The 23,857-nt window shown below is 44.3% G+C and overlaps 1 protein-coding gene across 1 annotated transcript in view; it reads right to left on the bottom strand.

Moving 5' to 3' along the window:
* Nucleotides 1-364: 364 nt before the first annotated feature.
* EMB3144 (AAA-type ATPase family protein) overlaps nt 365-23,857 on the bottom strand; it is an 85,974-nt gene continuing 62,481 nt past the window's right edge. The window contains exons 13-16 of the mRNA XM_087685564.1: nt 23,714-23,819; nt 23,559-23,635; nt 1,982-2,125; nt 365-1,878 (exon numbers count right to left, since the gene is read on the bottom strand). Coding sequence (XP_087541690.1) covers nt 1,747-1,878; nt 1,982-2,125; nt 23,559-23,635; nt 23,714-23,819 — 459 coding nt within the window. The 3' untranslated portion in view covers nt 365-1,746. The remainder of the gene's footprint in view (nt 1,879-1,981; nt 2,126-23,558; nt 23,636-23,713; nt 23,820-23,857) is intronic.

Genomic DNA, 23,857 nt, shown 5'->3' with positions numbered 1-23,857 from the left:
AAAAAATAGACATTATTCTTGAATGTACGCAAATATCCAACAAGCCTACAAAAGGCACTACAACAAAACCCATATGTAATGTTGTTTGGATACCACTCTGTTTTGTCTTGGGCACAAAACCGTATGTAATGTTGTTTGGATACCACTACAACAAAACTGTATATAGAGCACTTAAGATTTCAAAAGCACAAGCATTCTTGGCCACAATATGGTTTTAGTAGTTAAGAGGCCTTCTACTTGATATCTCACAAGAAACATGACAAACTTGACCAAGCAAATTCCTCATTATAGACTCCAATGATGTTTGATTCTTTCCAAAATACCATGCAGTGAGGCTTGAAGACTGGATCAATATTCATGGAAAAAAAAGCTTTAGTATTAAAATGACGTTCAGTGTTGAGCAAATTAATAATCTTGGTAAAAAGCCTAGAGATCTTTGGAGAAACTTTTTAACTTCAATATCTAGTGACTTCTAGGTCACTTTAGCTATAATATGACTTTAAAAACCTTCAAAATCTACGAAAAAATAATTGATGGTGAAGTTTTTCTATAGGCTTCTAAAAATGTGTTCCATAAACATAAGATTTGACCTTTGTTACCCATCCTTGTGAATGGTGGACTGCCAATTTGTGTGATATTAGAACATCGCCATGCAATTCCATCATCTTGAAGTTTCATCGGTCCAAGTAGTTGAGACTATCAAGTTGCAAAGAAGAGCATAGAACCGTGAGGAGGGGCCCTGTTGAATAGGTGGGCGACAAGGGGTGCTAGGATGTCTCTGGCATGTGATAGTGCTCTGCTACTAGTCCATCATGGTCCTGGGCCCAGGCGTTCCAGAGTCTATTGATGGTGCCGCAAACCATGGTCCATTGTTGTGTTGAAGAAAGTAGATGATGTAGGTCTGTCCTTTGGTGTTTCCAATAGTTTTCACCAAAAACTAGAAACGCCTCTGCATCACATGGGGTGATTTTTGGTTTTTGATTTTTGGTAAAAACCTTCTACCCCTTTTAGAACACAGCTGAGGTAGTTTCTCACTGAAAACCACATGTTATTATAGGAAAGGTCCCAAAACAAAGTCTCAGTCAAACCTTATTTTGGGTTAAGATCCCAATTTTTTGTATATTTTAATATACCAAGCCACCCCTCATGTGAACAGAACAGGTTTTCCTCGAAACCAGAAACCACTGAAAGAACTGGTTTCTAGGAAACCCCCGCACGAGAACAGTTTACTTTTACATTTTCTTTGACGAAAGATCAACAGTTCCAATCGCCAACACGGTTAGTTTGAGAATCACTTTTGCATCTACTTCTACATACATACTGAGTATCTGTAACCAATTTCCACCACCAGCACTACAAAACGCGTATCCTGTACTCCGGCAGTTACCACCTTACAAGAGAGCTGGCTGTGCGCTCTCATAGGTGTCCCCATTTAAGAGTTGGCAATGGTGCATGTACTTCCTGCCTCTGAATTGATCTTGTCTAGTTTACAGGACATCTTTGGGTCAGATTGGTAAAATCACCCTGTAATTGGCCTTGTAGTGCACTTCCAATCATATGTATGATAGCTTGGAAAGAGTCCTTACTCCAGAGAGACAGCCTTATCCAAGTGAATTGGGCACTCACTGGACCCACCTGCTTAACTTCCACCTTGAACAGTTGCCAAACATGACCTCTCTTCTGTAAGGTTCTCAGCTCCTTGCTTGCACCCTTCCTTTTGCTCATCACCCTATGTTGCCACACATCCTACAAGAACTGCTGTGCACTAACAACCTCAGGCATTTCTTTCGCAGCTATTGACATTGCCTTTTCTTCTTCAAGCCGCTTCATACGGTGTTCATCCATCCACTTCCAAAGCCTTTCATCTAGAATCCTCGTCTGCAAAAGCAAAGACCAAAAACATGCCAACAATAAAATGAATAATGCATCTCACACCTGCAGTTGAAGACAAAACTGGATAGATGTTCAAGCTCTTAATTACATGCATAGGTCGTGGAGCTCCGAAAGTGGCAAAACCACACTGCCCTGGCTTAAAGGTGACCCTTCCAGACAATGATATACCATGAATGCCCCAGCGACCTACGTACACAAGGGCACCATACTCATCGATGGGGAGTGGATCAGCCTGAAGACCACAGAGAAACATGTCAGATCTTCATGACTAACAAAATATTATGAATACCCAAAAAACAGCCTATTCTTTACTGCATACACGGATATCAGCAAAAAACTGAAATTGCAGAAACCTGTCACAATCATTCCTTTTGTCAAATGTTAATAACTAAACATCACAAGTGCATATGCAGCCATAGACAGGCAATGAAAGAAAAAAGGAGAGAATAGGAGGGAGGAAGACGATTGAAGCAGAAGAGGGAAAGACAAGATAGATAAGAGAAACATACAAAGGGATACTTAAAGAATAGGTTAAAAGGGAAAAAGACTGGAAGAAGTTGCACTACATGCCCAACCTGGCACATAACTCAAGGCAGATTTGTCCATCTTGTTGTTTTTCTTGTTCTTTTAAGTTGGGGGATGAAGAGGTCAGGCAGGGGTTTTGTGGGGAAGGGGAGGCGAGGAAACATCCTGTGTCAATAACCGAAATTGTCCATTTGAACGAACAAGATGAAACACTCTCCAACGATTGCTGTCAACCCTTCAAAAAGCATTTAAGAAGACCATTAAAGCAATCTCCTTATTAATCTTCTTTTAGGTGTCATTGCATGTGTATGGTCTTTATTTGCAGGGTTTAGCATCCATTTTCATCACACAATAATGTGTGTTGCATAACACACATTATTGTGTGTAAGAGTGCATGTTTGGGTTTGAACACCACCCACACCAGCCAGCATTAAATAAGAGTCCAAGGTTTACGTATGCACCTAGACCCATATATTGAGGCCCTAAGCTTTGGACTCTCATTCTCACCATCTATTCAGTTTGCTGTGTACACAGACACACACATACACACATGTTCTCTCTCTCTCCCCTATATATTGAGGCCCTAAGCTTTGGACTTGCCGAGAACAGTTTGCTGTGTACACAGACACACACATACACACATGTTCTCTCTCTCTCCCCTATATATTGAGGCCCTAAGCTTTGGACTTGCCGAGAAGCAGCCACATCAGGGAGGACCAAGTCTCCTAAAACCATGGAAGAGATTTGCCATAACAGTCATCCTCAAACACGGGCCACATAACCACAGATAACCAAGGCCGAATCAAAAATGCAGGCAGTACGGGTTTGCCAAATGTGCCAAAAAGCTGTCCATCTGAAGGATGATCCTATTGCAAAGTATGGATGGGCCTCTGCTGCTAAGTCACTGAGGTCCACACACAGGAAACAAAGCTCCAAATTCGTCTTGCCAGAGGGCAAGAGATGAAGAGATCAATCGGTGTCTCATCACAAGTAGTGCAAAAGATACTTTGGCCACACGAGACATTGTGGCCGTGTAGAACATCCCCAATAGGAAGACCACCGATGAACAGCCTCCATACAAAAACTTTCCCCTAATAAGGAATCTTGGACCTCCACAATTGAATAAATCTATCCTACCACTTCTCTCTGCTATCCAGAGCATGCCACACTTTATTAGCTTTCTCAATGACCCATATCTTATCCTCTACCCTCTTATGGTAGATTTGACTGACTGACCTTTTCTGAAAATCATCAAGTTTCACAAACATCCAATCCTGCCAACAAGAAGTAGGCTGAAAAGCAAGCAGTGGATTATATTGCTGAAGCTGCTCCTGCAAGGTTGACCACATGTGGCTATAGCCTCTAGGCACTTGAAAGTACTAGCATATGCTACGGAAAGAATAAAGACAAGCCCAAGAATGATAGCATCACATACCGTTTGCAGCCCCAATCTAGCCATCCAATTAAATTTATCTCCCTACAATACTTTATCTGGCCAATCAAGCGGCCTAGAAGTGGCCAACACTTTTGCCTGTAACGAATGGGCCTCCTTTCGAACATCAGGAGGACATCAAACGATAAAGCAAAGAATCTCTTGCCAAGAGCAATCAAATGAGTAAGAAGAAATGACTATGACATTTTAAGAGGCCACGTAGAATTCAGCACATGCCACCAAGACACCCACATAATTGTGCAACCATGGGAGATACTAGTCTCCTCAATAAAACATTTTGCGACATCAGTCCAAGGATTACTTTGCACGCATAGGGCTTGCAAAAGTGCCATTCTCTCTCTTTTTTTTTCGTAAAAGGTAATTGTATTAATTACGGAAAAAAAGTACAAGTTTGCATGATTACAAGATACACGAGGGCTCTAAGCCAATGTGTGTAAAATCCCAGTACCAAGCCACAAAAAAGTTACACAAGTCATGGCAAAGACGCAGAGGAAATTGCCATATGCCAAGTAAGCTAGGGCCTTATAGAGTTCTTCATTGTGGATCATGTTAATGAATATAGTAGAGAGACTACTCTCTCATTAGCTCACTTAGCTGCAATTATCCTCTTATAGAGACTCTTCACATGTGTAACATAGTCTTGTATGTCCTCCTTATCTTTTTGGCTAACATTCATCAACTTACCAATGAGGTTATCAAAGTATCCTTCCTCCGAGAATATCTTGATGAAGAAATCCTTCAACTAGGTGAAGTTATTGCATTCAGTATTGTCTAGACTAGTAAACCAACTCTATCCCTTATCTCCCATGCAAAGACCAAATGCTTGTGCTCATTGAGCGGGATCCTTGAGGTTGTTAGCTTTGCATACCTGCTCAAATTTCTCAATGAATCTGTAACCCCACCATTGAGCATAACGCGTGAAGAAGCCGCAGCACTAATGGTGTAGATCAATCAGGACATCCGGGTACCAAAACCCATAGCAGACATAAGTTCTGCAATGAAAGACTAGTCTAAATAGTCGAAAGCCTTTTCCAGATCCAATTGAATCAATACCACTTCCTAACTAGAGTACCTTGCATAGTCAATGGCCGTTTGCACATTTAAGATATTATGCAGAATGTTGCGGCCCTTAATGAAACCATATTGAAGAGGATGCACAATAGCTGAAAGGTGCTTATGGAGCCGATTCGCCATCACTTTGGAAAAGATTTTATACATCAAACCCATCAAAGAAATTGGTCTCCACTATTGCAACATTGACGGCGAAGGAACCTTTGGAAGCAGTTTGATAAGGCCTTCTTTCCATGAGCATGACCCCTGTTTCCCAAACCTGCTGAAACATAGCCGCCAATGGCTTCACCAGTTGGGTAGCCAAGCTCTCAAAGAATTCATTGGTGAGACCATCCCAACCAGGGCTTTTATCCTTAGGCAGGTGTAACAAAACATCCATAACCTCCTCCTCACAAATATCTGCCTCCAAAGTAGCTTGCATATCAAGTGGAACCTGATGGCGGACCAGATCATAGAAGACTGAGCGTGCATGCGTAACCTGATCAGAAGGCAACGGAGAAGAACCAAGAAGATCCAGAAAATAATTCCTGCACATATTGACAATGGTCTGCGGATCAGTGACCATGCGACCTTCTGAATCCTGGAGTCTGGTCATATTTTCTGGAGCAGGAGAAGCATGCAAGGCGCGAAAGAACTTATAAGTCTGACAAGCACTATCCTGCAAATTGTCAGTCGTACTCATAGGATTTCAACTGAAATTCTTTAATAAGATCAGCCAAACGTTGCGCCAGGGACAGCAGAAATTCATCATTTGGGGTGTCCACCAGTAGCGAACGAACCAAAGCCAGTAAGTCCTCCGCTGCATGTCGACGCCGCTGACAAAGAGAGCCATGATGGATCCCACACTGGCGAGCAACCCGTTGCACATTAGAGAGTAGTCGTTCAAAGGAAGCTGTGCCCTCAGAGGCAAAGTCCAATAAAAATCTCCCAATCAATTGCTGCATATAGCCCTAAAAGATTGAATGCTTCAAATAAGACGAGTTGAAACGTAAAGGGAGTCTATCCAGCAACTGCATAAAAGGTGGAATGGGTTGTGTCAGTATCTCAAGCTGGAGACGGAAATGGTCCGACAAGGCATATTGCTGCAAGACTTTCATTTACAGCATCTCGGGAAGAAATCATCATCCTGCATGATGTACATTCGATCCAACCGCGACCACGTAGATGCATACTGTGCGGAATGGAAAGTAAACCCTGGAGATGAAGGTTGTAACCAAGACCATAGATCTTGCTTAAGTACCGCAAGAGCAAAGGCATTCCACGCCCGACTTTCAAGAGCATCCATCACCGAATGCCCTGAAGTGGACTGTGAAGAGTCAACACACATATTGAAATCCCCCATCAAGAAACCCCTTCTGCCAAGTGACATGGAGCTCTGCAAAGTCTTCCAAAGATCCCGGCGAGCTAAAGGGTCATTCAGAGCATAGAGGCCCAGCAATCATAAGATCTCTCCTTCAAATAATTTCAATTACCACAAAGCGGCCCTTACATCATTTTTAATAAGAACGGGCTGATATTTCTCATGGACGATCATAAGCACACCAGAATAATGCACAGCATGTGTCCCTGTATAAAACAAGCGAAACCCATGGCAATCCACAACTTTTCCTGCTTCATCGTGACTCTTGTGCTCCACCGCACACAAGCCATCCCACTAATTCTCATGCAAGTCATTCCACATGGCAAGTTGCTTATGGCGAGAACAAATGCCTCGCACATTCCACGTGGCTATCTTCATATATCTTTAAAAAGAAAATCAGGAACGAGGCACCGCTTGCCTCGATTTAACCTTGTCTGTGAGAATGTCAAGGACACCGTCATCTAGAAAATCAGCTAACATTGCAAAAGATTTCTGCCGGCCAGCTTTAGAGGTAGATAGGATATCCACTGTCTTGGGGATGGAACGGGGATAACGACGATCCCAGGGTGTAATCACATTGCCTCTAGAATCAAATGCCAACTTAGCAGGCGGGCCCTTGGGACCGTCTGTATATATTTTCCTCGTAGACTGATTACGAGGAGCAAAAGGAACCATAGTACGCACAGCATGTTGAGAAGAGAACATTTCTTTCCTGCGCATATACGTGCGCATGGAATCCTATGACACAGTAGACCCAGAATCCGGCAGGCTAGTATCCAACTTTTTACCTTTCTTTTGGTGTGCCTCTATCCAATCATTGCTACGGGAATCCAAACCGAAAACCTGTTGTTTACCTTTATCCAAAACACTGGATGGCTGGGTTTCCGCCTGTGACGAAGCATCAAGCACCATGTCATCCATGGGCGGCACAACATGCACATTATCTGAAGACGGTTGCCACTCTGGGCATTCAGCCATAAAGTGCCCCAATTTACCACACGAAAAGCAGAGTCCTGCAAAGTTGCCCCATTTCAAGCGAAAATGCAAAGGGTGCATGCCAGAGCAATTGAGGCACAGCCACTCAGGCCTCTTCCTGGCAGTGTCCCATAACATACACAAACGGTTTCTATTCATTGCCCTTAGGCTTGGGGGGACCAGCACCGTTCCCACAACGGCCATGGCATCCTTTAACGATGGCCAATAGACAACCGGGCAATTTTCCGCCTCAACCCACACCGGGCATTCACGTTAAAGCAGGCGCTGAAAGTCTGCCATAGGGCGCCATGGCACAACATGGACCAAACGGCGATCAAAGAATAATGGTAGTTTGGACAGGAGCTCAGTCCGATGCTTCTCAGATTTCAGCAGCACCTCATAGAAGCCTCGAGGCCCAACAAAAATCTCCTCAACACACTCCCCTTGTAGTAAATGGTGCAGCCACTGGCAAATATGGGAAAGCACTGGGATCCTGTCAGTGAAGAAGAGTATAACTGCACGGTCATAAAACATGGAAAAAGAGCGCAGGACAGTTTTCGGATCCACTGTTGCCTCCAAAACCTCTTTAGTTCCCGCGTCCGAAAAAGCTTCATGATTATGCTGGACATAGTCAGCAAGCAACGTATTGACAAATTCCAGCAAATACTCCCAGTCAATCTCCTGTGAATCCACAAAATCAGAGGCCACCTGAGCATAAGAACGATCCTGATGACCGATTGTCTCTTCGGGCACATGCTTGGAGCGTTTGCCCATAGGCTGAAAGTCAGGAGCAGGAGGCACCTCCTCTGTGCAAGGAACCATATCCTCCGGCTCCTCTGTATCAGAATCCGGACCAAGGGCGGCCACCGTTTGGTCAATAAAAGCCATATCCAGACCAGCCATGCTTCTCTCTGAGCTGAGGCGGGACTACGACAAAGGTGAAGGGGCAGGTCGGGAACTGGGCGTCTCTCTCTCTCTCTCTCTCTCTCTCTCTCTCTCTCTCTCTCTCTCTCTCTCTCTCTCTCTCTCTCTCTCTCTCTCTCTCTCTCTCCGTAAAAGGTAATTATATTAATTACGAAAAAAAAGGTACAAGATTAAATGATTACATGATTACAAAAGACACGAGGGCCCTAGGCCAACGTGTGGAAAATCCCCGTACTAATCCACGAAAAAGGTTACACCAATCATGGCAACGACCCAGAGGCAATTGCCATATGCCAGGGAAGCAAATCCTCTCGAGGGAGCAAGTCCGAGTGCCGGATGAGATCTATCTGCCAATGCAAGAGCCCTTTAAGCCTGGCAATGTGTCTTGGTACATTAGAAGCCGAATCAAAGAGAAAAGCATTGCGCGTGGTCCAAATGTGCCAGCATCCCCAGTATATGAAAAAGTGAAATAAGATCTTCATATATAACTGTGGCGGTGTGGGGTACTTTGGGCGCACAAAAACCCAATCGAAAGGAGTTAGTGAGGACCCCATCACTGCGCACCAGATTTACGACAAGAGTGACCAGATATTCTTGGCGAGCGGGCAAGAAAGAAATCGATGTCGGGCCGATTCCGCAGTAGTGGTACAAAAGAAACAATTGCCATTCAAGATTCTACCCTTGGAAAGGGCCGAGGCAAGAGGAAGACCACCAATCATTACCCGCCAGAGAAAGACCTTGCATTTGAAAGGTGTCCTATTCAGCCAGCCCTCCATCACAGTTGCCTTCCACCATGACTGTGATTTCCGCAGTCCCCAAACAGTATTAGCTTTCACACCCAGCCATTGATGATCTTGAATGAGAATATGATACACCTGATTAGTAGAGGCCTTTTCCAGACTCAACCGGCCTGCAAGGTCCCAGTCCTGCCAAGGACGATCCACAGCCAGGGCAGGAAAGGATTGCCTACCCTGAAGCTCCGACAAAAGCTGTTCCCATAAACCACGGTATTCGCGCGGGATCCTGAAAAGTCTCCTAGCAGTTCGAAACGATGCGAGGACATTGCGAGTGGCAAGGGTAGCATCTGCAATCGAAGTCACACCTAAACGGGCCATGCGGTTAAATCTCGGTCTGAGCTGATGTTTGTCTTCCCATGAAAGTAATCTCGATACTGCCAACAATTCCAGCTGAAAGGAGTTAGTATGCAAGCAGTTCCCCAATGGATGCCAACGGGCCTTTTGGAGCACCACTTTCCAAGAGCCGACCAAGTGCAGTAACAGAGAGGAAGAGGGACTGGAAACTCGAGAGTCAGCATTAAGGACATGCCACCAGGAGGCCCGAAGTCGTGTATTACCATGGCGTAGCCCGCTGTCCTCAAGAAAATAACGGGCTATAATGGTCCACGGGTGATGATCCACGCACATGGCACGAAAAAGAGACCAACGAAGAGCCAACATATGAGTTTCAGCATCCAAAATAGCTCCACCACCCATGCGTTTAGGGGTACATGTATGTGACCATGAAATCCACGAAATACCTACCTGCAGTGAATCCTTCTTCCATAACATGAAACGAATGGGATGAGTGAGAGCCTTCAAAGTAGTAGGCGTCCACGGCAGCAATGGCAGGAAATATGTTAGCATTGGCAGCATAATTGTCTAAGCCACTTTGAGGCGGACATGAAATGGCCACGCTTGCGACTTCCAATACATAAACTTCACCGCCAGTTTTTGTGAAATCCACTCCAGTAGTTCCTTTGGCCGTACATCCACCCCCAATGGGTATCCAAGATGCCTTACAATGGAGCCACGGGAAACAACCTGGCCCTGCCAGCCTAATGACTGTAAATCACGCTCCGTGCAACTGAGTATGGCTGATTTAAAGGCATTGATGCGAAGACCAGAAGCCTGACCAAAGAGCGTCCAAACATCTAATGCCTTTCGAATATTGTCCCTGTCCGCCCGCAAAATCATAAAGGTGTCATCAGCCAAAGATTGGCTAATGAAGTGCTGCCCCAAAGGAAGAGACAATCCTGCCAGCTGAGCAGAAGCCGCCATTGAGGATAACATTGAAAGGACCGGGTGAGTCGCCAGGGCAAAGAAGAGAGGACTCAAAGGGAAACCCTGTCTGACCGAGCGTGCAAGGACAAATGGCTCTGTAAACCCACCATTGAGCATAACTCTTGAAGAAGCTGCAACACTAATGGTGTAGATCAATCGGGACATCCGAGTACCAAAACCCATAGCAGACATGAGATCTGCAATGAAAGACCAATCTACATAGTCAAAAGCCTTTTCCAAATCCAATTGAATCAATACCACTTCCTGACTGGACTGCCGCGCATAGTCAATAGCCATTTGCACATTTAAGATATTATGCAGAATGTTGCGGCCCTTACTCTCTCTCTCTCTCTCTCTCTCTCTCTCTCTCTCTCTCTCTGTGCAGGTTCCGAAGACCTGCAAAATCAGGGAACCACCCGGCTGCAGCAACAGGACTGCAACAGGGCTCCTGTGGAGAACAGGACAGACACGCGCAGATGAACCCCTGACGAACAGGGCGTGTGAAGGCAGGCGAGTAGCTGAGAGCGCAAAACCAGGTGACTATGCAACGTTCGAGGGGGGATGTGAGGCAGGACTGTGCACAGTGGGGCACCGTCGCACAGCAGGGGGCAAGCGGGTCGCAACCTGAAGACCACAGCAGACGACTCGACGGCAGCAAGAGACAGGGATGAAGCAGACCTGACCAACACGGGCGTCGGCGGCGAAACCTGCGCCTGCAGCAACAGGACTGCAACAGGGCTCCTGTGGAGAACAGGACAGACACGCGCAGATGAACCCCTGATGAACAGGGCGTGTGAAGGCAGGCGAGTAGCTGAGAGCGCAAAACCAGGTGACTATGCAACGTCCGAGGGGGGATGTGAGGCAGGACTGCGCGCAGTGGGGCACCATCGCACAGCAGGGGGCGAGCGGGTCGCAACCTGAAGACCACAGCAGACAACTCGACGGCAGCAAGAGACAGGGACGAAGCAGACCTGACCAACACCGGCGTCGGCAGCAAAACCTGTGCCTCCACAGGTAGGCGCCCGCACGCAGGCGGACGTTTGCAGGCAGGAAGCGAGGAATGAGGCGCTCTAGGGTTTCCGCTGGTGGCGCAGGGACAGGACACGAACGACGGCCATCTCCACGCTCTCTCGTCTTCTCTCTCTTGCCATTCTCTCTCTCTCTCTCTCTCTCTCTCTCTCTCTCTCTCTCTCTCTCTCTCTCTCTCTCTCTCTCTCTCTCTCTCTCGCTAATCAAGTGGCTTCCCTAGCAGTAAGCCACTTGTTTTAATTAACGCACTGACCTGGGTTCAATTCTCCCCTTTTGTAATACTTATACTAAATAACTGAGCAGAATGTATAAGTTGAACCAAAGCCCTTCTGGTCAACACCATGTTCAACTTAACCAACTAAGCTACACTTGTTTGGTCTCTCTATCTCTCTACCCCACCCTCTGTATCAACAGCACCAGACCACGCCTCAGATCCTGCCCTCTGCATCAGTAGTACCCGACCCCACCTAAGTACCACCCTAACTTCATTCCCTACTACGCCCTCTACCCAAGCCTTGGACCTCCTACCTCGTCCATGCCCGAGACCTGACCTCCGCCCCTAGCCCAACCCTCCTCCACCTCAGTTCTGACTTGTCCTACCCAAGCTTTGACCCACCATGTTCTCCCAAACCTACCACCCCCCGGCCCTGTTATACCCTGCCCCCAGCCCAAACCTCCCTAACCCTATTTCATCAAGCATGGGAGCAGAAAGAAGATAAGACGAGGTGTTAAAAAAACCAAATTCTCTGCTGGTGCAAACAGCTAGCATAGATACCAAATTAGATCATCTTAAAAATGTGCTCAAGTCACTAGTCACTAATACAAAAAAAACTCTACACAACAACATAAACCAAGTGCAACGCAGCCGCCTCCATAAACTAAGTACAACATAGACTCCTCGATAAAATAGCCAAGCTTGAGGTGAAGCCTAAGAGCGGAGGAATTAAAAATCAACTATGATGATGGATATCCCACAACTAAAAGAAGAGATTGCAACATTGAATAACACCAAGCAAGAAGAAGGTGAGATTCAAGAAGACACAAGAAGACACTTTCACTACCTTTAAAGAAGCAATCAACAAAGCAATGGGTGTCAAACCCAACAAGGATGGGTTGACGCTTATGGTGCGCCGTCACACATCTATGTCCTTATCGCTCCTCCAGGGGCTACTCATGCAATCACCATGCCCATGCCCAGTCAGCCTATTCCCACTTTTGGATCCATTATGCACACTTCACGCATGCATGGTGGGCACTCTAGGATTGATATCCAAGTGTACTCCACTCCCCCACCCTATCTCCCCTACCCACATTATCCTTCTTACAACACTACCACTCCAGTTGCTACGGCCAGAATGCCTTCATGAATAAGACTCGTTCTAACGGGACTAATTTCACCACTTGGTCGACCTTCCTATGACAAGCGCTTGAATCTCAAAGTCTTTGGGACCTAGTCATTGGTCTCGAGCCTATGCCAGCTGGCTCACCCTAATCACATCTGTCAATGGAGAGCCCGCAATACAACAGCCAATGTTGAGCTAATGAAGGGTTGCTTCTTGAGTTTCACTCTCAGTTACAACATTTTCCCCTCGCATCTAAGCATTGGGTTTACCATATCGATCTCGACTTTGAGCTTCATGTGTTTTCCATTAAGGAAGGGCATGATCACAAAGTCAAGTCGGCCGGTGAGTTTGCCACTACTAGCTCCCCAAAGCTAGATGATTAATCATGTTACCTTCTTTTTGAACAAACTTCCTAAAAAGTACTTCCACTTCATCCAACACATCATCTTGTTGCCCCAATTGCCAACCTTCTGTAAGTTCAAATGTCATTTTTTGTGTTACATAAGGCTGCATGATCAAGCCCACCACAAGAAGTCCTCCCCACATTTTTATTCTGAGAGGGGTCCAATTAGGGTGACATCCCTTCCTCAAACGAAAACAAAGTATCTAAACCCATCTAGCAACAACTCCCTAAAAGAATAGGTTTTGCACACATTGTCAAAGATTATGCCATGTGGACAAGGAGTGTCATACCAACATCCAAGGTCTCCCATTTAAGACACCACAAATGATCACTACAACTACCTCCACTACTATTGGACAATCCATTGGGGCTACATCTCCTGCTACTGCCCCATCTCTTTCTTTTAGCATAGTTGCTGACAGACGGACAGCCTCAGCAACTCACATCTTTCACTATCCCTCAAAGATCAATTGATTGGTCTACTCATTCCTCACCCATTGCACTATTTGTATCCATTCCAGGGTCTCCTTCTACAACCCACCCTAGACACACTTCCCCACCTCGTCATGCAATTCATTGCAATTCATTAGCAATGACTTGTTGATGGTCGTACGCATTGGTGGTCACACCCTTAGACTAGCACTTCTCTAGGTCTCTTCGGACACCCTCGATTAGTCTAGCATTCCTCTAGGCCTTACTCTTCTGCTACAATCACTCATATACACACATTCATTGCATATCTTTCATTAGCTTTATTCTTCTTCTTTTTTTGCTTTGAAGCATCCTAGTACTAACCTATATTTTGTAGATTCTGACCTCTCTTGCAAGGTTTTGTATTTCAATATGGAGCTAACATGCAGGTTTGCATCAATTTTTCCTAGACTAGAGATATGGGATGCACATTGTTCCTTCATGGTTTCATCTTCCTATGAGATTTGCTCTTCTACAAGCATGGAGGCTTCCCCTGCCAAGGCAGATCGCACAGCATCTCTCTTGATGCTACCATGGCAGTGTCTTCACCCTGGCTCTTCTAGTAGGGATGCTTCATCCTCATCTTTCTAGTTCTAGGTACCACACGAATACCAATATCAAGCTGCTCTTCCCCCTCCGCCCTCAACATTCAAGGTTGAGAGGGGGTTCCTTCCCTTTTCTACATATTCTACGAGATTCGGCACTTGTCTTCGGCATCGACCTCACTTTCCCAATTTGAGATTAAAATATGGTTCTCCTCTTTCCAATACTTGCCACCATGGTCAGCATGTTGGTATGTGCATAGAATGGGACGGCCGAGACAAGACCTCAAGTTGCCAGAATAGTGTTCTCAATTGATTCAAAGCCAGTGACGCATCCTTGCTAGATCGGATATTTCTTGTCATATCTCCCTAATAAGGGAGCAACACGGAACATATTCTAAAACATCACTTAACAGTTGAGGACACCTGAAACTTCTAAACAGGGTAGCATCTACCCGCTCATTTCTATAGTCTCCTTCCTATTGCATATTTCTTTTGGGTTCACATTCCTACAATCTGGTGCCTACGCTTTCCTTGCATTGTTTCCTACAACATCGATGACTATTCCTCCTCTCACTTAGCTCTCCACTTGCAATCCCCCACCTCTCTAACTCTCTCCTCTCTCTAATATCTACTCTCCTCTCAACTCTACATTTTCAATGCTTTCCCCTTCAGCCAGCTCTTTCTCAGCCTATTTCCACTTTCACCTCTCCCATAACATGGCATTATCTGTCCATCCTACACATCATGCCAACATGCTGATAAGAAGAGCAACAACTTGGTCCCAGCCGTTGGCTACAGCAGTTAAAGCAAGGCTACAGCATTTTGGGAGCTCTAAACATCAAGCAACAACATTAAATGCTGTCTTGGTTCAAGCAATACTGAGACCCAATTTCGGGGACACATTCATAGATTCCCTCTCCTCACCTTTCTCTCTCTCCTCTATTGATAATTCCCAACAATTCTCAGTCATTTCCAGCTTGGGCCAAATAGCAATTGAAACAATTGCTGCTGAAACCTTAATTTATAGCAAAAATTAGAGTTTCTCAACCACCTCAAGATCTGTGCCCAATTATTGAAGACCTCATACTTGGTGTAGCAACTAAAGGCAAAGGATTTGCAGCTGATCCAAGAGATGAGCCCATTCTCCATTTTCTCTCTCATGCATGCAAGAGATTTTAAAACCCAATTGTGCCCAAATTGTTGGACAATCAAGGAGCAAATTGATTCCAAGAGGCATTGGCCATTTGGGACAGCCCATTGTATTGAAGATTGAAGAAAATCAGCCCATATCTCAATGTACTTCAATTTAATGCAATACAAGTTAAAGAGATACTGCAAGGGGCACCCACTCGTTAGGTTCAATCGGGTGCTGGCTGTCCAAGATTAATTGGCAATGCTTGTATTTTCAGTTTTGTATTATTGATGCTTGCTGTAATTTGAGCTAAATCAGGTCATCTACCACCCTTGCCAAGAAGGCTGGTTTCAGTCAACCTGTCATCCATCTTCAAACAGATGTTGTCAGCCTCCATCCTACCTTAACCAGCTGTGTTTCACTTCTCAGCCTGCAGTTGACCTATCACAACCTGCCATACGCCATGCTACTTTTGCATTTTCATCATTAGGACTTGATTCAAACCCCTGTTTTTTCATCATCAAATATATGCTTTCTGCTGCTGCAGCTTCCTAACATCACATTCATCACCACAACCCCATCTTTCAGCATTCTGCATCCACGACCGGCCCTTGGTTGCTGTGTGACATCACCCTCGGGCCTCAACTCCAATCACTTCACCTTCATCCTTTCTTGGTATTGCTGCATTCAAGATCTGTACACTGAGGATATCACTCTCTAGCACTCCCCCTCAGCCTGCTCCCATGAGAGTCAATAGTTGTTAGACATCTTACCTCCTTGAACACCCACATCTATAACACTTTCTTCACTCACTAATTTTCAACATTAATTCATTCATCAGCATCCATATCTTTAACATCTTCTTCACTCGCTCATTTTCAGCATTGATTCATTCATTGAATACGATCTCTCCCCCTTTTCTGTGTTTTACATTCTCATTTGAATCCATTGTATATTAATTGTGTGTATGTTGAGCTTAAAAATGCATGACATGCCGATTAGCCTCTTAAACAACCCCAAAACATGCTTGATTAATAAAAAACCCTAAAACTAGGAGCGGTTCGAGAGAGTTTCTATATAAACCCTGATTTGGGAGAGCCCATCCACAACTATAAATAGACAAGCTGCCCACCACTCAACCCATCCCTTTTGTGCAGGTTTCTCACTCTACTGTGCAAATTTCAACCATCAGCCACCTACCATCTGCTGTCCAGCCATCATCAAGTGCAGCCCATCACCATCTTAGCCAGCTATTGCCAACCATCGCCCTACTGTTTGGAGGTCTCCATCTGTTGCATCATCACAAGACCTGATCAGCCTGCATTTTCAGTATCTAGGGCCACGCCACAGGCTGCTACCATCTCTCCCACAAAGCAATTGCTACAATACCTGCGTTTTTGCTGTCCAACAGGCTGCTTACATCAACGAACACCTCTCATATTGTCGCCTAGCAGTTCTCTACCTCGGGTGATTAATTTTCAGCCTTCTCTAGTACTACACTACTGCATTTAGCAAGTTTCAGCCTCCGACTTCTGTCTTTTGGTGACCAACCTACTGCCCTTCATTATCTAGCACTCTCTCATCTCCGATTAGTCGTTACAGCACTTCGGATCCGTCTTTAGTGGACATCACTCTCCCACACTCATTGCTCTGCCCTTGAGTATTCTGTACACTCTTACATTCATTTGCTACATTGATTCATTCACTTCAAAGTTCTCCTTCTCTCTCTATTTGTGTTTGTGTTTTTGTACTTTTGCGTTTTGAGTTTTATATTTTGCATTTAGGGTTTGAGTTTTGCATGTCACTATCTGTGTCTTTGTGTTTTTTTCATGGTCGTACACTCTGTGTTTCCTCAATGCAAACCCTAGCAGTTTCTTCACATGGTCAGAGCTAATGCCCTTGTAAAGAGTATCCTACGGATATTATGGAGGCTTGGTTTTGTGCGAGGCACATGAACGACTCGTAGCCAAATCACAATGTCTTAGTCACCTTCTTCTCGAGACTCCATGATGTCTCATCAAGCTTCTCCATCATTGGAAACCCTGAGAATGCATTATGGACTCCGTGAGGAAGACAACGCCCCACCTTCACAGTTCACCTTCACCTTCTATGTTTTCTCCTATTCAAGATTTTAATCTTATAACAAAGGAGAAGTTTGAAGAGTACTTGCGCATCACGTACAATTGAGCTTACACCTCTCCTACCAACTTTGCTACACCATCTGAACCGGTTAGTTAGGCTAGCCATCTCTTTGATTGTGGAGGACATACGACATTTGGAACAACTCTGACCCATCTTCTTCATCTCATCAGGCCCAATGTCAAGTTCACACAACCCTTTGAGTTGTATGAATCAAAACCCTCTCCTGTTTCTCCTTAAGGTATGCAAGATCCAAATGATTTTCTGTATGTAAACTTCAATAGAGAGGGCTCTCGAAGCAAACATCCTTCATCAAGTATATCTTCATCTTCTATTTCATTTAAGCACGTAAAACTACTCTTCTCAAATCCCTCCCATCCCACCCACTTCTAATCCACACCTCAATTTCCTCTCTTCTTTATTCCAAACCCTAGGATTACACTCCACTTCCGCATCCAACACTCTAGGAGTTGGATCCACCCTCTTTGCTCCTAGTACTTTCTCTTTCTTCACACCAACTTCTGCATACCCTCACTTCACTACCCCTTTGCACCTCAGTACATCGTTAGGGGGGGGCAATGCCACCCTTTAACAATGTGCCTTCCACATAACCCACAAGTAAGCACTTCTTTTTACCCTAGGACGGTAGTGCTGGGCATCCCCCTCACTATCCCAGAACACTCACATCCCCATTCATCGACCTTTCAAACGCAAGGATTCCCATCCTTTGCTTATGATGTGTCATCACACATTCCTTGGGTCACTCCTACACACACACTTACATCTTCTACCCACGTGTCTCTATCCCTCCTCCATGGGCTCCTCATACGATTACCATGCCCATGCTTAGTCAATCCATGTCCACATCTGGATCCACTACGAACACTTTCTGCATGCATGGTGGGCACTCTCGGATTCATGCCGAAGTATACTGCACTCCCCCACCCTATTTGCACTATCCTCATTACACATCTTATCCATCTCCTAGCACTACCACTCCTGTTGCAATGGCCAAGAATGCACTCACAAATAAGACTTACTTTAATGTGTTGAATTTCACCACTTGGTCAAACTTCATGCAACAAGTACTTGAATCTTAGGATCTTTAGGACCTCGTCGTTGGTCTACAGTCTATGCCAAACCCTTGATTAGCTCACCTCGATCACATCCATCAATGGAGAGCCTGGAATCCCATAGCCAATATTGAGTTAATGTAGGAGTTGCTTCCTCAGTTCCACTCTCACTTACAACATTTTCCTCTCGTATCTGAGCATTGGAGTTATCTCATTGACCGATATGTAGCACGAGATCACACTCGGCACATCAATCTTGACATTGAGCTTCAAGAACTTTCCATTTAAGGAATGATCTGAAAATCAAGTTTGCCACTATTGGCTCCTCCAAGTCAGACAACCATTATGTTACGTTCCTTTTGAATAAGTTGCCTAAAAAATACTTCCATTTCATTCAATACATTATCTATTTCCACCCTTCTATGACTTGGAGTGTCAGTTCTTGCATTACATAAGATTGCACGATCAAGTCCACAAGATTGCATGATCAAGTCCACAAGATTGCATGATCAAGTCCACAAGAAATCCTCCACATACTTTAAGAGAGGTTCAATCGCCTCTTCTTTGCAAGTGAAAACCGGAGATGACAAGAATCCACAAGATGTGAAGGCAACTCAAAACAAGGGTGACACCCCTTCCTCCGATAGAATCAAAGTAGCAAAACCCATTAGGCAACAACTCCCTTAGAAAAATAAGTTTTGCACACATTGCCAGAGATTGGGCCATATGGACAAGGAGTGTCGTACCAAGGCCTAGGGTCTTTCTCCTAAGAAGCCTCAGCAACTCACTCTGATTGCCTCCACCCCTACTAGACAATCCAATGGGGCTACGCATCCCACTGCTGCCCCATTTTCTTCCTCTGCCCCAATGGCTACTGAACATGTGTCCGCGGACAGCCTCAGCAAACTATCTTTTTTAGTACTCCTAAAAAATTAGTTGATTGGTCTGCTACCTTCCCACCCATTGCACTTTTTGCATCCATTTCTCGGTCAACCTCTACACCGTCATCTCCAACCACTACTTCACCTCGTCAAGCATTTTATTGGCCACTATGACCTGTTGATGGACGTACGCGACCATGTAAAGCAATTGCTAGGGTTTGCACTGAGGAAACACAAATTGTACAACCACAAAAGAAACAAAAAGACACAAACAATGACGTGCAAAACTCAAACCCTAAACGCAAAACGCAAAACTCAAAACTCAAAAACACAAGCACAAATAGAGAGAGAATGAGAACTTTGAAGTGAATGAATCAATGCAATAAATGAGTGTAAGAGTGTACACCATGCTCAAGGGCAAAGTGGTGAGTGTCAGAAAGTGACGTCCACCAAAGATGGATCCAAAGTGCTATAATGACCAATCGGAGATGAGAGAGTGCTGAATAATGAAGGACAATAGGCTGGTCACCAAAACTAAAGAAGGCTGAAAACTAATCATCCGAGGCAGAGAGCTATCAGGCGACATCAGGAGAGGTGTTTACTAATGTAAGCGGCATGTTGGACAACAAAAACGCAAGTATTGCAGCAATCACCTAGTGGGAGAGATGGCAGCAGCCTGTGGCCTAGCACTAGATACTGAAAACACAAGCTAATCACATCCTATGATGATGTAATACCTGAGAAGATTGTGGTTGAGGTTTTGAGAAGAATCCTTTTCCCCTGTGTTGAAAGGTCTGTGTGATATTATCATAAGCCAAATGCGCAAGAATTGGTCGAGCTTCTTGTCGAGCATGACGTTTGCCCACGAAAACCCAAGGAGCATTCTTAGGTGCCTAATCCTGATATGCAGAATGTGACTTAGGAGCAAGCTCAACTTGAAGTGAATCTGTATTAGCATTCCCGTCCTATCTTGGAGGCACGGTGGAAGGAGTAGACTATTGCGGCACAACTTGGGGTTCACATTCTCACATATCCACCTCATCATCCAAACCATGCTGCAAAACTTCTGGAGCATGATCACATTCAAACATGAAATTACCCAACTAGCCACATTTGAAACAATGACCTACAAAAGTTTCCTATTTTAACTCGAAAACCAACATATGCAATCCTGGCACCTCAAAACAAAGTTTATTGGGTTGAGATTTGCTAGTATCCCAAACCATACAAGCTCTATTCTTATTCTGCAAGGTCAAACAGGGCTCTACCAAGACTTGACCTAGGGATCTCAATACAAGAGCAGGGATGGGAGCAAATGGAGAGACCCCTAGTACTGATGATTTCACAGATGATCATGAGTAAGCCCTCTATACCACATGGGATTATTAGAGCACAAACGAGAGCACCACTCATAATGGTAGAGGCTCTTTTCCTAACAGTTACCTTCCTACATCGGCTTTGGGACTTGCCAAGACAAGGATACTCCCAACTCCATTAGAGTTGTCTAGACAACTAGCATGACGAGGGGATACCGAGTGCTAGTATGCTCAGACAAGGGCATGGTTACGGCTACACTGATTACACATGGATCACCTCCCATAACTACAATACAGCTTGGACTGCCCTCACTTGGAAACCAAGAGAAGCTGAACCGCATCATCAAGATGGACATTATTCAAATACGCACAACCAAGACACAGGTGACACCTACTGAGGATCTAAGGACGATGATGGCTTTCTACAAAAAGCGTCTTCTGCACATATCCCTAGGCATTGTGGACAAGAATGAGGAGAAAAGAGAGAGAGAGAGAGAGAGAGAGAGAGAGAGAGGGATTTGGGAGAGGGAGAGGGAGAGGGAGAGGATGTAATATGTATGAATGAAACTTGAAAGTGAGAGAGAGGGAGAGGAAAAGGTGACACTTAATGTCCATTAAATATTGAAGATATTTAATACCCAACCTCTTAAATGAATCATAAATTCTCTCATTAATCACATTTAGGCAACCAAATTTGGAGGGGTTTTCTCTTTTAAACCTCTTCTAGCAACTTAATCATTTTCTTACGAGTGCCGTTTTGAAACGTTTTTGGACCTAATGTACCATTATGGAGTTATATCCTCCTTATACCAGGGGTAATCCAACTATGAAGTCCATGCTGATATACTCCCATTTCATTTGAGGGATGTCAAGTAGATGGAGCTTTCCTAGCAACTTGACACATTCAACCTTAATTTTTTGGTAGTTTAGACACTCCATGACATACTTGAGTACATCACCCTTGAGTCTTTTCCAATAGAAGCTTCTTTTGACTGTATTAAGTGTCTTACCATAACCAAAATGAAACAAGGACAAGGACAGGGACAGGGACAAGGAGAGGAGAGGAAGAGAAGGTGAGAAAGGGGTAGGGAGAGGAGAGAGAGAGAGAGAGGGAGAGTAGGTTGATTGAAGAAGATAGTGGCTTGAAAGTTAAGCTCAAATGAAGATGGAGGCTGATTTGTGTGATGGGATGGGGGGAGGAAGCTGCCCTTTGAGGTGACGAAGAAAAGGATAAGGGTGTAACAGCCCAAAAAAATGGGGAAATTCAAAAAACTACACCAACAAACATTTTAAACGGTCTTTTTTTTTTGTACAATTCGAACGCACACAAATTGTACAGTACCATATGAAACAGCCCAAAAAAATGGGGAAATTCAAAAAACTACACCAACAAACATTTTAAACGGTCTTTTTTTTTTTGTATAGTTCAAACGCACACAAATTGTACAGTACCATATGAAACAAACATACGGTATCGTACCATACAAAACGTACTATACAAGCACAGAATGCAACCTTGACCAACATACACTGACACAATTCTACCAAGCATCAACTACTCTCCCCACTACTACAGAGCCCTCCTCAAACCGACTGGCGACCCCACCACGGGGGAACCACCCTAGACATAGTCACAAAGAGGTTCACAACCCATCAACCATGTCCAACCGGTCCACGTCCCCACAAGAGGCATCATCTACAAACACAGAGGATACTACACCGTCATCGAGGGCCATACCTCACCACTTCAATTTCTCTATGCTAGATAGACCCATGAGATGTATCTTGGAATGAGAGTGCCTCCTAGGAGATTCCACATTCTATCTGGCTTAGACATCATTTTGTACCTTATCAGCCATGTATTGTTTATTGTTTATTGTTTATTTTCCACTTAGTTAGTAATAGCATTAGATGACAACTATCTTGGGACTTCGGAAAATTCCTTGATTTTTTAGATGTAACATTTTGGTCTCATAGGCCGATTTGGCCTTTTGTAGAGGTTGACATGTCGTTTTTTAGCTTCCTCTCTCTCTCTCTCTCTCTCTCTCTCTCTCTCTCTCAAAAAGGTACTTGGTACATTGCTGATGTATTGGACCAGTATGGCTGCATGTCCTAGTCATCAATTTCATATGGTCATACATTGGATCTTTATGGCATATACTCAGAAATCTTACTGCTCAACTATCAATGCCTATGTTGAACATGCAGGACTGGCTACATGATTGGACATTGGAAAGAGAACAGCTTGGATATTCTCCTCTTCCATTGTGAATTGCCACTGCAGCATCAGCTTGGGCTCCTCAATCCTCACAGGACAGCCTGGATATTGTCCTCTTCAATTCAACTGCAATGTCACCTTGTAGGTTCCTCAATCCTCCCACTTGATCCATCAACGTAAAATTAAATTACTTGGTCTAACTGAACCACTGAAATGGCAGCAAAATGTTTGAGATATATCAGAAAATAAGATACCTAATAAGCAAAAGCTTTTCATTCCTGATTCTTTGTCTTCTGGAATCTTTGCGGTTGTAGAAACCACCTCATGTATTCCTTATTTTAATGCTTTTGTGCATTATAGGTTATGCTTTCAATCTACGCTCATCAAATGGGGGTGGATGCTGGCCAACACTTGGAAACTTTTTTGCCATTGTTTTTTGCTGTCGTCTCACACTTGGGGCTATGCAGGTACATTCTGTCTGTTGAATTGACACTGGTTTATCCCCCAACCACCAAAAAATAAAAAGTTTCATGTCCCTACATTAGGTATTCATGTACAACAGCTACGGTAACTGTTGTTAATATGTGCACCTTGGAACAGCACAATCCACAAGAAAAGTTAATTAAATGCATAGTGAAGCTAAGGCCTTAGTTAAAATGCAACATGAACACTTTGTCTTACATAATTAAAGAGAGAATGGACACTATCATACTGGAAGCCAGCCCAACTCAATGAAATGAGAAATACCTGAGGTATCCGTGGAGCCTTATTGAATATACCCCATATTTCCTCTGCATTGATGTCAAGCTTTTCCAACAAAACATCTGCATAAAACAAGTTATCATAAATAGCATGAAATATGAGTGAGTGCTTCAGGATACTAGAAATACTCTCAACCAAACCTGTTATAGTCTCAACAGCTGAACGATACTCATTGAGTACAGCAGCACATTTTTCTAAAGCAAATCTCATGTACTCATCCCTTAAAGCTTGAACTTTCGGACCAAGCTGAGACCAGAAACAGATTTTTTCAGTAAATATGGCTA

This window comes from Lygodium microphyllum, chromosome 1, assembly GCF_053477565.2.
Source record: "Lygodium microphyllum isolate KBCC chromosome 1, Lygodium_microphyllum_v1.1.10, whole genome shotgun sequence".
In the NCBI taxonomy this organism is placed as follows: Eukaryota; Viridiplantae; Streptophyta; class Polypodiopsida; order Schizaeales; family Lygodiaceae; genus Lygodium; species Lygodium microphyllum.
The sequence above is the reverse complement of the archived record's forward strand: the minus strand, read 5'-3'. Positions and strand labels throughout refer to the sequence as shown.